Source organism: Necator americanus, chromosome IV (assembly GCF_031761385.1).
Source record: "Necator americanus strain Aroian chromosome IV, whole genome shotgun sequence".
NCBI classification, from domain to species: domain Eukaryota; kingdom Metazoa; phylum Nematoda; class Chromadorea; order Rhabditida; family Ancylostomatidae; genus Necator; species Necator americanus.
In genome coordinates this window covers 19,272,810-19,285,341 of record NC_087374.1, presented here as the reverse complement: position 1 = coordinate 19,285,341, position 12,532 = coordinate 19,272,810, and the positions used below count along the sequence as shown (strand labels likewise).

Here is a 12,532-nt window from a genome sequence, read left to right as displayed (position 1 = left end):
TAAAAAAAAGAAAAAAGCAATTCTAATCTTACAAAAAAAATTTCACTACTGTTATTTCTTTCTGATCGGTGAAGGCGAGCCGAGCGAACACCAAAAAAGGCTTTAGCCGGAATTCAGGCTGGTACCAAATAATCATGAAGTGAAAAAGTGGAAAATAGAAAGTGTGCTTCGGGAGGGATGAGCTCTAGAGGGACCGTTTTATTACCAATATGACAATAGCGAAGTGATGAACCACTGCGTTAGAATTTTAGTTTAATTTTGGACTTTAATTCAAAGCAGTGACATCTCTACCTGGCTGTATTATTCTAACGTTCAAACAACAGCAACGACGTTTCTAAAGGCTACTTTTCGGATAGGATTACTTGAATATCTTAGCAAATGCGGAGTATGATTCACACTATTTAAGTTGTCTTGCTTAGAATCCCGTTACACGTACACACAAGACGGAGAGAGAGTAAGAGGTTGGCCTCTGAAGGCACGATCGATGGTTCGAAACCGCCCTGAGGCCAACCAAGCCCTTCATCTCTCTCGGTTCGATATATCGGCATCAGATTGTTAGAAGATGTAAATACTGCCTTCGTACACTGGCTGATCCCCGAATACCACTTTTAGGGCATACGCGCTCATAAAACCTCAAACGATTTTGAGTTCGAGTCAGATGCGCAGATGCGTCCCGAAGGGATTGATCAATGCTAAGGATTTTATGAATCATACCACTTTCTTCTTATCACTATCTTATAATTTATGTTTGAAAATGATGCAGTTTCACGTCCTAGGGGATGTCTCTCTTCCCTTGTGATGTATTAGGGTTTTCCGCAGTGATAAGCGATAAGCGATAGATGAGCAGTGTATACGGTGTATACAGTAAATAAACTATTTTACAGTGCCAAACCTAAAGGCCTAACCCTTTTGGACCCCTCGAAAGGCAGGATTTTCTTTATTTCTCACGAAAGGTAGGTCTCAGGTAGATCACGGGGATGCAACGTATTCTGAACTGGAAATCAGACATCCGTTAAACATTATGTCCATATAAATATGTATCATATCTACTTGGTATTACTGCAAATTTGTGACATAAAATTACAGCTGGTGTTGTAGTTGACATTTGAACATGAAATCGTTAAAAGTTTTGAAGCTGTTTCAAAACTAATAGAAATATTGCGAGAGTACAAGATGCCGCTGGATCTCACGTGTCTCACGTCATTCGACCTGAAGAATGCTTTCGATTCAGTTAAAAGTGAAGCAATCACGGCCTTGGTGAACTAAGGCGTCGCTAATCGACGCATGAAGATACTTCATGAGTTGTATAGCTACTTCACAACCAAAATTTCCCAATTCAACGATAATGTCGCAATCGACGTGAGGACAGAGGGTTCATCAGGGTGACAAAATCTCTCCCAAAATATTTGATGCCATTTTCGAGAACGCGCATTGAATGGGACAACGAGGAAGTGGAAGTTGACGGCAGGCACTTATACCGTCTTCGTTTCGCTGAAACTGAGACTGATGAAATAGTCTCGATAACATCAAGCATCAATCAGCGGAACGAATACTGGTCGAATTTGATGAAGCGTGTAAAAAGATCGGTCTTTAGCTGAACCTGGACAAGTTTATGAGGAATGAGGAATGGATGTATTTCTGATGTCCCTATTCACGCTCAACAAATTCTCCGAATGCTCCAGCTATGTATAGTAAAGTCAAAAGAAATGAAGCACGCTGCAGTTGATGCATCGGATGCACTCAATTCGGTGTGGCAACTGCGCCGTGCTACACGTCGTTTTGACCCAACTATACATCTGGGTTAGAAAAATAACATGACGAACGACCTGACCTCCGAGGTGGGTGGGAGAAAACGAGCGGCTCGGAAATCATATATGAGCATTGAGGATGTAGTGAAGAGGTCTAAGAACATCTGGTTCCGTGCTCACCTATTCAACACCACTGTTCCTCCTTGTTTGACCTACGCTCCAGAAACCTGGGAGTGTTGCAACCAGGAAGAAAATGCTACCAGTGTCATAGAACGCACAATTGAAAGGGTTATCCTAGGAGTATCCCGCTTCACACAAGCGAGAGACAGGATTTGAATATTCTCCTACGTCAATGATCGAAGATCAGAGTCGCTGCTACATACGCCAAAGAAAGCAAAATTAGGTGGGTCGGTTACGTGATACGTTTCAACGACAATCCTTGGACCAGAACGTAAGCGATTGGACACCATGCGACATCAAACGCACAGAAGCCAGAAGGCAACCCTTGCGCATGATCGGGGCAAATGGAACAATTACCTGTGACCGCTCGAGCAAATCGATGAACAACGGGAGAACAGATGATACAAGTAATACTCTCGGTTTGTTCTTCCTTTTTGACCTTAACTCCTTATGCGTGTTTCAATTGAGATATTGATACTTTTCTTGTGAATTTCCTTATTATTCAAATAATCAAACCACTGTACACTCGCGAAACGTGATAGTTTCAATTTCAGTTTGAAAGGCGACACGTAAACTGGTTTGACTTCTCCTGGGATTTTTTTTTGAATTGATTGCTAGGGTGTACATATCACCCACAAATTCGCGTGTTCTTTGAAGAATACAACCAAGAGATCTCCCGCACATAAAAGAGCGAAACTACGGCAGTTCCTTAATTGTTCAATTTGAATTCCCCTCAACAGCTGTGTGTAAAGAGAATTCAAGGCGACGTTGGATCTCTGCACGAATAGATAGGCGTAGGGATGTAATCATGAGTATGAGCCTGATCATGTTCAATTCTTCCTAATAATCTAGAAAGATGCCAGTGTAGTAACCTTACTTCACTACGTCTTTCAAACTATGAAACTTATTACACGATGACAGACAAGCAACTCCGACATCGTCTGACGTCTACAATCAGATAATATAGACAAATAAACAGCCGAAACTGTTCCTCACCTCCGTACAATCGTGGAAGCGTTGCAAGCTGCGTTCATTCTATTACCTGTAATAAGTTGCATCGTTGAAGAGACTGGATCACACGAGGCTGTTTCACACACCCTATTCCATAGTACTTGGTAGAACTGAGCGTGGCCCGGTTCATCGTACTCATGCCCCCCACATCTAGCCTAATGTATTCGTAGATAGATCCAACATCGCCAGTTTTGTGATCCACTGCTTTTGACTGACCTCTGACTTAGATTTCTACAATTTCATAAATACTTCATTGAGTTTCGTTCACAGGCTCTAATTTAGGCATTATGTAGGACAAATTAATTAGGCGAAGTGAAAAGTTTGTTCATAGTATCATATACTAAGTTTTCTCCTTTGGAACCCGCAAAAGGGTACAACATTTCTTATTCGACAATCTCCTGTACTTGGAAACTTCCACGCAAATTCATTTAAGACCCGTCAACAACAAAAAAGCCGTTTTCAACGACATTGATGTTTCCATTGCGCAGATAATTTGTCACGGTGCGAAACCACCAGAAAAAACACCACGATGAAGACGTTGGGTATCAACTAATACGATTGTGATCGTTTTGTCCAATGATCGCTTAGTTTGGTATCTAACACTTCTTGCATTTTGAGTTTAGCTGTTCCATAGTTGATGAATTATGCGTGTGAAAAAATTTGCTCTTGAAAACATAAGTGACTTCTTCTACATTTTTCTGGAAAAATCATTTATAAAATTCGCCATGTGTGGTTGGCGCACAATCCCCTCATCGTTTATCTAAATACGTCGTTCTGGTCTATATAATCTGATTTATTGTCAAAATTTAAAGAAAAATAAACCTTAACATTTCTAGAACTGGTTTCAACTGTAAAACGAATAATGTCAAGTTTATATCCTATTCTTAAAACTTCAAAAAAGGACTAATTTAGTAACCAATCTGCATGTTAGATTGTATTTGATTGTTTTTGTTTTCACATCTATTTTTCCTCCCTTTCTTAACATTAAAGCGACCTCTTAATTTTTTTGTCAAAGCTAAGTTTTGAGTAATGCTTTGATGAAACTAACTTTAAATACAGGCTCGCTCCATTTGTGTTTAAAATGGACTTGATATGTCCTATGACTGGGGAGTTTTATATTAACTTGTCCTAAAGCTGGCTACCAGCTAACGATGAAGTTCCGCCCTTGCTGGTCTCTGTCGTCTTCTGCAGTTTACCAAAAAAATACCACACACATTGCCAAAACACAACTAATGCTTAATTTAAAAATGATATTTCTAGCTACATATTGTTCATTCTAATATTTTCTGTGGCCTACTGTATGTAGTTAATAAATAGTGACTTATAGATTCCAATCGACCAGAAAGACTGCGAATACTGACTTCTTTTGGCCTTTGAAAGTGACAGGTTTTGTCGACATTTACCCTCTCTTTCAATTAGAGAAGTGCTGCGTTTCTTTTGAAGTTATTTCGAATAGCATTTCAACATGTATTGCAAATTTCGGATAATTTTTCGAGAAGTTACCGCTTCCGAATGTATTCTGCGCACTTCCTCGTATACGTTAGATGGAGCAATTTCATCGTCTACATCCAGATATGGAAATAAGGTGTCCTTTATTCGATAAAAAACTCGTCCCATGCAGAATAAGGTCTTGAAATAGCCTTTTTAAAGAGCTCTGCTAATAGAGTTACTTGTTTTTTCTAAGGTTAATTAGAAGTTAATTAGGAAGTGTGTACCAGGCTTTCCCCTTCCATCGTTTCTTGGTTCGGCTGCTGCGCGTTAAATCTTAGAAACTTAAATCTTAGAACAACTGGGTTCTAACAAACACAAAATTCCAGTCAGATAATGTCTTCTGCACCCGTGCGTGACGAAGGTACCCAGTACTTGTTTTTGCTGCTCAGGACTTTGCCCAGTTGCCGAAGAAGAGTTATGACCTTACCATATTCCTCTTCACGTTAGCTCAAAAATCTTATTCCCGGTATGAATGCCTCATCGAATTCTTCTCATTGAGGGTGCTTTTGAATTTCTCCTCTGATCTTTATGGTAACAGGGCTGTTCGTGCCACATACGCATGTGCGGGAGTTTTGATAAAAATATAGATTCAAGAAGACATGTTATAGAGATATAATTGGCAGCGCAGGGAAAAAGCTCGAAATGTTGAAGTTTTATCTTGCAAAGTTGCACTTGTGCAAGTAAATCAACAGCTAAGGTACTCCTTCACGTTCCAAGGACAAATTTGATAGACTAGTGACTCCATTGATATACAAAGCAGAAGAGTAAATCTGATGTGACCAGCTTAGCGTTCCTTTGGTTTCTTCTGAAAGTCTAGAAAGTTATTTTCCTATAGAAATTTGACCCTATATTCGATATGTTTGTCCTTTGACTTACTTACTTGACTTAATCAGCGGGCTGATGTTATCGCCTGACGCGATTACCCGCATCTTCGCCGAGGTGTGCCGTCCTTGAACACAGCTCTGCCCAACCTTCTCGATCTTCTGCGAGAGCTTGCACAGAATCAATCCATTCGTCGCTATTCCATGTTCTGTGGAACCTTACGTCTCGCCTGAATTCTCTATCCACGCCGAGTGTCCTCAGGTCCTCTTTTACCACCTCAGTCCAGAACTTCCGTTTTCGGCCAGGTGGCTTCTTCCAGCTCGAACCCGACGAACTCTTCAGAACTCGTTGGACAAGGCGATCTGCCGGTCTCCTTAATATATGACCAAAGAAGGGAAGACGATTTACTTTAGCCGCTTTCGAAGGTGTTGCGAGATGTTGATATCTTCCACATGTCATCCGCCGGTAAACCACATCAATTTCTGCGTAAAGATCTTCATTGTGGCATACCCTAGGCTAAAAGTAGCCAAGTAGCCGTCCAAGTAGCTTTCGTTCCGTGCAGTCAAGCCTCTCCATAACCGTTGGTGGTGCTGCCCAAGTCTCCGATCCGTACATCATGATGGAGCGAATTGTGGATAGGTAGACTAGCAGCTTGACTTCGTTGGTGATGGGGGTCGACCACAGACATTTCGTTAAGGAGTTAAATGCAGAAGTGGCCTTAGCGCATCTTTGCTGAACATCTCTCTCGTAGCTGCCGTTGTTCTTCAGCATACAGCTCAGGTAACAGAACTCATCGACGAGTTCTATCGGTTGTCCGTCCACCCTGATTCCCGCTCGTCTCGAAGAGATCCACTGCTCTTCTTGCATTTATCAGGCTTAGACGTAGTCAATGGGCTGCAGCCAGCTTCGATACAAAGTTGACAACATGTTGAAGTTTCGTGCTGCTTTCCGCGAATATAACAACATCGTCGGCGTACTCGAGGTCAGTCAAGGGACACCTTGATGGTGCTAAGACAATGTCGGCAGGACACTGGTCGACTGTTCTTCGCATAATGTCGTCGATGGCGAAATTGAACAGGAAGGGTCCTGCCACCGCCCCTTGTCTTACTCCAGTTACCACTTCAAACGGTGTTGTACATCCGGCTGGAGTTCGAACTGCAGCAGCTGTTCGTTGATTCATGTCATCAAGCAAGCGAACGAACTTTCCTGGTACTCCATCGGCGCGAAGCGCGTTGAGAAGATGGCCTCGGTGAGGAGAGTCGAACGCGGCTTCAAATTCCAGAAACGCTAGTTGCATTAGCTTCGAATGCCGCTGCCAGATTTCGATCACTCTCCTGACGATGAACACCTGGTCAATCGTAGATCGGCCAGGACGAAAGCCAGCTTGCTCGTCGCGCGTTGTTTCTTCGCGATGTTTAATGAGTCGGTCCAGGATAATGCGCTCCACTACCTTGTACATAACACGCATCAAAAAGATTCCTCGATAATTCCTTGGGTCCGTGACGGATAACTTCTTGTGGAGGGGAATTATGATAGCGTGTCTCCACGAATCAGGTATCCTTTCGTTTATCCATATTGAACGGATGATCTTTGTCATCTCACGAATCCCAGACGGAGAAAGATATTTTAGCATTTCTGCGTTAATCCCGTCGTCTCCACCAGATTTTCCATTCTTCATTTTCCGAATACAGACCAGGACCTCCGACTCGGTCGGTGGCTCCTCGTTAACCGCATATGTCGGTCTATGAACGTGTTCGAGTTCAGGAGTTGACGGTGCTAGGCGGTTCAGCTAGGTCTTGAAGTGTTCCTTCCAAATTGGAAGGGTTGCTTCACCGACAGCTACCCCAATAGCAGTGTTGAGAACATGGGAACATCTTTTCATTTTGCCGCTATACTGTTTTAGTAGAGCGTAGGCTTTCCGCGGGTTCCTGTCCTCCCACGCCTTCTCAAACTCCATCGCTCTTGACGTCCACTCGTTACCGCGGTCTTGTTGCAGTTGACGACGCAGCTTCCTTCTAAGATGCCTTTCCTGGCTGAAGTCACCAGCGCTGCGCGCGACACATACAGAATTGTATGTGGAATTTGTTTCCGCAGACGCAAAGGCAAACTTCTTCCGCGGCAATAGAACCGGGGGCGTTTCCCTTGCAGCGTCCTAGATGCACTTTGTGAAGGAATCCGCATCGCTAAGCTTCTTCCTGGTCCGTACTCCAACATGAGTAGACACACGTTGGCGGAATTTTCTTCTGCATTTATCGTCTTTCAGATCTGCCATGTCGATTTTCGGTTGAAGAGGAACTCCTCGGTTTCTCCTGTGGAACCGTATCTTGGAGCTGAGAAGAACTGGACGGTGGTCAGAGTCGAACGCAACGTCCCAAACAGCTCTACATTTTCGGATATCTGGTTGAGGAATGTTCCTCGCCAGAACGTAGTCAAGCTGAAGCTTAAGAGTCCTCATCTTCCGCTTGCGCTGCTCTTCAGGCGTTAAAAGGGTTGACCCCTGCCACGTGAGCTGATGGCGTCGATGATTCCTCTCAAACGTGGAAGCGATGATGAGGCCCGTCTGTTCGCACAAGTCGACCAAACGGTCACCGTTGTCCGACGTGCGCTCCGCTGCATAGTACCATTTTCTTAGCACATCGGATTGCTGTTCGAGTCCCATCTTCGCATTTGCGTCGATTCCGACAATGACCACCTGCTGGATTGGTATTTTAGACATCAACGCATAGAGTTCATCATAGAAGACGTCCTTACTGTTGTCCTCAACGGTTTCCGTAGGTGCGTGAGCACTTACTATCCAGAGTTTACGTCCTCTGCGATTCCGTAGTCGTAGAAAGGCGCATCTAGACGACGTTGAGCCAAATTCCTCCACCAGGTTCTTGTAATCGTTCCTCACAGCTATCGCGCAGCCACCTACTTTGTTCTCATCAGCATCGCCGCAGTATATGGTGTAATTTTCGATGCTGATGACGGGCCGATCTCTCATGCGTGTTTCCTGCAGTGCAGCAAAAGGCACATAGAGATATCGCAGATGTCTGGATAGAGCGGCTTGTTGGAGTTCACTCGATAGTGTTGGGCAGTTCAGCGTGACGAAACGAATGGTTGTTGCCAAAGATTCCATGCTCCCTTCAGGCAGTTGACCTGTCAGGTTATGGGTTTTTGCAGTGTGCTGGACGACAGCACCTCTCTGCAATGTATGGGAAGCTTTCGCCATATAACAGTGCAGGTTATATAGCTCGTACTTCCCAATGCGTACACTCGAATGCCTGATTGCGTTTAGTTAAAGCAGGGCCACCACGTGCAAGTAGCAATCAGACTCGTATAGGCGGCCCCAAATGTGTTTGTCCTTGGGAAACTAAATACGACAGAAATGAAACCAACGGCGGATACTTTTTCCACCCATGCTGTCCAATATTACTTGATTGATTTGCCGGCACCAATTCGGTGCAATACTGCTTCTTTTCGGGACCTAGCCATTCGTCGGACAAGCATTTCCACGCTCAAACGATGCTCGTTTCCGCTGCATAGTTCGTCCATCCGCAGACAAATCCTTATTGGATAGCAGCGCATCCAACCCGGACCCATTGCTCTGACGAAGTGAACTCTGACAATTCGATGAGTGATATTGGATACAGGATATGAACTTGATTTGTACGCACAGGTTGCACTACAGTAATCGCAAGGAATTCAAGCGATTCGTCACCCATTCATTATTCACTTCGAATTTTTCTTGTTTTAGCGATACTGCAGCTGCGAGGCAATATTGCTTTGCTCAAAATGCTTACGCTATCATGGTTGGAGAACTTGAAGTTTTTTTAGAGCGTTAAAAGGTCATTGTGATTTTTAATAAGTGTGGTGTGAGTCTCTACCAAGACATGAATAATCTTTCAATATTCCGGACTTCGCAATTTAATTATTTATTTCCCGGCATGCTAAATCAGCTTCCAAAATTGCGTTATAAATCACCATGTTGTATAAATTGTAAGAGTATTTCCAATCTATGGCGTTTATACGCTTTACTGTCTCGCGAGGATTACTGTATTTACGAACTAAGTGGAACTTTGCTGATACATTTGTCATCTTTTTTTCACCACCTTTCACCCCTTATAATCGGTAACATAGTTTCAATCATACATTTTGTTATTTCTTAGTGTTCGCACGTAAACTAAGCGTTTTTTTAGTTTTTGATATTATTAATGGTCCGCGAATGAAGACGTATCGCAGAAAAAATTATGTCGGAGTACATTTGGATGAAAGAAGACAGGTTACGGTACTATTACAACATTTCTCGTCCTATGACTGCTGAGTACAATTTTTTGCGACGATTTTGAAGATTTTATAGTTCTTTCTTGTTTATAAGAAAGTATACACTTTACATGGATTTTTGGACAACTATAATATCAACTCTATGATATATTTCCTATAGTTCTGTACAACTGTTCTTGTTTTGTTATGGATGACTTTTTCTCCAAGCTTGTTGACGTCGCTACCGCCTATTGATAAGCATCAGTTCTAAATTCCCCGACAGCAAAATACAAAAATTATTCAAAATTGCACTTACTTGAGAACTGCTGTTACATCCTCCTCTTTTGCAGGATGTGGCCGACTGATCACTACAAGTTCTGTACCCTTATCCTTAATTGTGGATTGACAAAATAATAATAAAATAACACATTGAAGGATCATAGCTTTGAAAGTTCAGAACTATTTTTTAAAAATCATTCTACTAAGATACTGTAGCAATATTTGCTACGAAACTTCTGTCCTTTAGTACGACTACATGGGACGAAATAGGTAATGCGCATACGCAAAATGCTATAAAATAATAATTAACAATCATGAAAATAAGAGTTGCTGGAACGATCTTCTCAAGAGTTGGTCATGTCGGGAACTGCTTGGGTTTTTTCTAGTTTTCATGGGATCAAATTAAGGATGTTTGACCTCGCAAACCAATGAATGACCTCCCGATGGTTCGTATTTTCCCCAGTGACAGCTTTTTTCTACCAGCCCTTCGCCCTCTTGTTTTTAACAGCTTCCTTTTTTTTGCTTAATAGTGTGTAAATGGAACAATGCATGTGATTCCACAGATTGTCCGATACGTCTAGATGTTTACGCCACTCCTCTCCTCGTCGCTGTGGGGCGTACCACCTTTGATGCGTAAATAGCTACAAATATCATGAGTTTGGAATTTCGTTAAAGACCTTTCCCTGTTTGTTTCCTAATGATCCTTTTATTTTTCAGTGTTAAGCACTTTCCTCTTTAAAACATCCGATATCCTTAATTTTGAGATGTTCTTTGAGACGTCTTTTCGACCTTGAAGCGTAGTCTTGAGAATTCCAGGAGAAAAAGAGGACTGGACAACTTGAAAACCATTTATCCAGGGGATGTTGTTAGGTGAAACTCCACAAACAAAATAGGAAGATTAAAAAAAGGAGAATTTTCTTCTTTGTTTACTCAGAATCTCCCAGTATGGATTAGAAAGGTCGAGACTTTTTTCTTTAATTGTGAGTGCAATTAATCTGAGTGGTTTGTACACATTTAATCAAAGTCGAATGAAATTGGCGACAAGAAAGAAAACGGGGAAGAATGCTGGGATTCAGTTTGAGGGGACTACACCTTCTCTTCTAGTTGAATTCGCTTTGAGCCCTTTGAGCGCTCCTTCTCCTTCCCGGTTTTTCTGAGAAAAAGCGAAAGTTCGAATAACGATGACGAAGCCCGTGATGCTAGATCCTAGCAATCCTTGGATCTCATGGAAGTCTGCTCTTGTTCTTTCCTTATGTACGTAGGATTCGACCCACTCTTCGTCCTCGCATACCCCGTATCGGATCCGTTAACCACAATCTTGGCGCCTTGCTTGATGATGATGTCGGCGACGGAATAAATCCAATAATGGGAATTATTCGTTGCTGGTAAACCACCTTCACTAGGACGCGATCTATTAGACACATTTTACTCAAGGAGTCGCCTATAATTGCAGTCTATCATTTTTACTTACTACTACTACTACTACTACTACTTAAGAAGGAAGTTTATCCAGAACACAATTTGCTGGCAAATTTGCAATTGGTTTCCATTTCTCGTTAGCTTTCTGTTTTTTTTTTTGAAAACTTCTCTTACCCTCAATAAGTCTTCGTCACGACAAAAGATCGAATGAATGTAGAAATATTTGCAGTGTCGAATTTTGACTTTTTAAGAAAAGACGCTAGTTAATGTGTCCTCTCTTGCTGAGAACTTTTGTCGTAAACATCTGTTTTTCATGAGTATTTGAAACTAACGGCGTTAATTTATCAACGAAAATCTTGACAGATGGCGACAAGAAAAAAAGGTATCTTTCCCCGTAACTTGTCTCCTCTGTTCGCCTTCTCGTTGCGGAGGAATGGATCTCCTTGGAATAACAGTATTTCTCAGGTTTTTTTTCTTTCAATTCAAAATTTTGTAGAACAATTTCTTACGTCATCTTTTTTTGTTATTTATTATTTCTTATTTTACATCGCCATTCATTCTAATTGTTAAAGGATTATTATTGCGTATAGATAAGTGCTGCTAAGTGTATGTAAGTTACATTTGTAAATATAATTAATTATTACTTATTGTTTATTAATTATTGATCACAATGCGAACACCGAGCCCGAGCCTATATCCATTATATCTGTCCTTGGGAGCATAAACACAAAGGAAACGAAACCACTTCTCTTTCCAATCGTGCTATCCCGAGTTATTCTGTCTCGGTGCTGGACTTCGCTGCGGAACGTAGCCGTTTGTTGCAGAGGCATTCCCAATATTTCCAATTTATCCAGCTGGAAAACTTTTATTGGATACGCCTCTGTTCTTCTCGTCTATTCTCCCACTGCTTGTACAATTCCTCCTCTTGTCTTTTTTGTCCCTTTTTGATGTCACTGAGCATGGTAAATGAATAAACAAGTACAATGAATTTGTAATGTTAACCATAACTTTGCAAAAAAAATCTCGATGAATCGAATGCGATAAAATTTTTGTCGCAAAAAGGTGAAAATGCTGAGAACTGTGTCTGAACAACAGAAATACAATAGCGCTATGCGCGCTATTACGCGAAGAGAGTAGTTTAAGTTTAACAGTGCAATATTTTGTTCTTATTCGATGATAGAAATTAAAAAAAACAGTAAGGATATGGGTTTTTATTTGAAGGTTTAGTGCTTGTATCATGTCATTCCGTCTTCGTGGACAGCATTCGAGGAGGATCCTTTTTTCCTCCCGTGACTACGCTGCTTAGATGACGTTGCTCAGCTTACGGCGCAGCCATCACG

General features: G+C 41.9%; 3 protein-coding genes across 5 annotated transcripts; all 3 read right to left on the bottom strand.

Annotated features, from left to right (window-relative positions):
* Positions 1-5,333: 5,333 nt before the first annotated feature.
* RB195_001911 (uncharacterized protein) lies at positions 5,334-5,711 on the bottom strand (the record flags this gene model as incomplete). Its single annotated transcript, XM_064198906.1, has 1 exon — positions 5,334-5,711. One exon carries the CDS (start codon positions 5,709-5,711, stop codon positions 5,334-5,336), a length of 378 nt encoding a protein of 125 aa, XP_064054787.1.
* Positions 5,712-5,768: 57 nt separating this feature from the next.
* Positions 5,769-6,119, bottom strand: RB195_001910 (uncharacterized protein; the record flags this gene model as incomplete). The annotated part of the gene is made up of 1 exon (XM_064198905.1): positions 5,769-6,119. The coding sequence occupies one exon, from the start codon at positions 6,117-6,119 to the stop codon at positions 5,769-5,771; it is 351 nt and encodes a 116-aa protein (XP_064054786.1).
* A 19-nt stretch (positions 6,120-6,138) lies between these two features.
* On the bottom strand, positions 6,139-8,370 carry RB195_001909 (uncharacterized protein; the record flags this gene model as incomplete). Of its 3 annotated transcripts, XM_064198904.1 has the most annotated exons (3): positions 6,139-7,041; positions 7,096-7,285; positions 7,415-8,370. In XM_064198904.1, 3 exons carry the CDS (start codon positions 8,368-8,370, stop codon positions 6,139-6,141), a joined length of 2,049 nt encoding a protein of 682 aa, XP_064054783.1. The 3 variants fall into 3 exon arrangements, with proteins under 3 accessions (XP_064054783.1, XP_064054785.1, XP_064054784.1); XM_064198903.1 differs by lacking the exons at positions 7,096-7,285; positions 7,415-8,370 and having other exon boundaries at positions 6,139-6,930; XM_064198902.1 differs by lacking the exons at positions 6,139-7,041; positions 7,096-7,285 and having other exon boundaries at positions 7,405-8,370.
* Between the last annotated feature and the right edge of the window lie 4,162 nt (positions 8,371-12,532).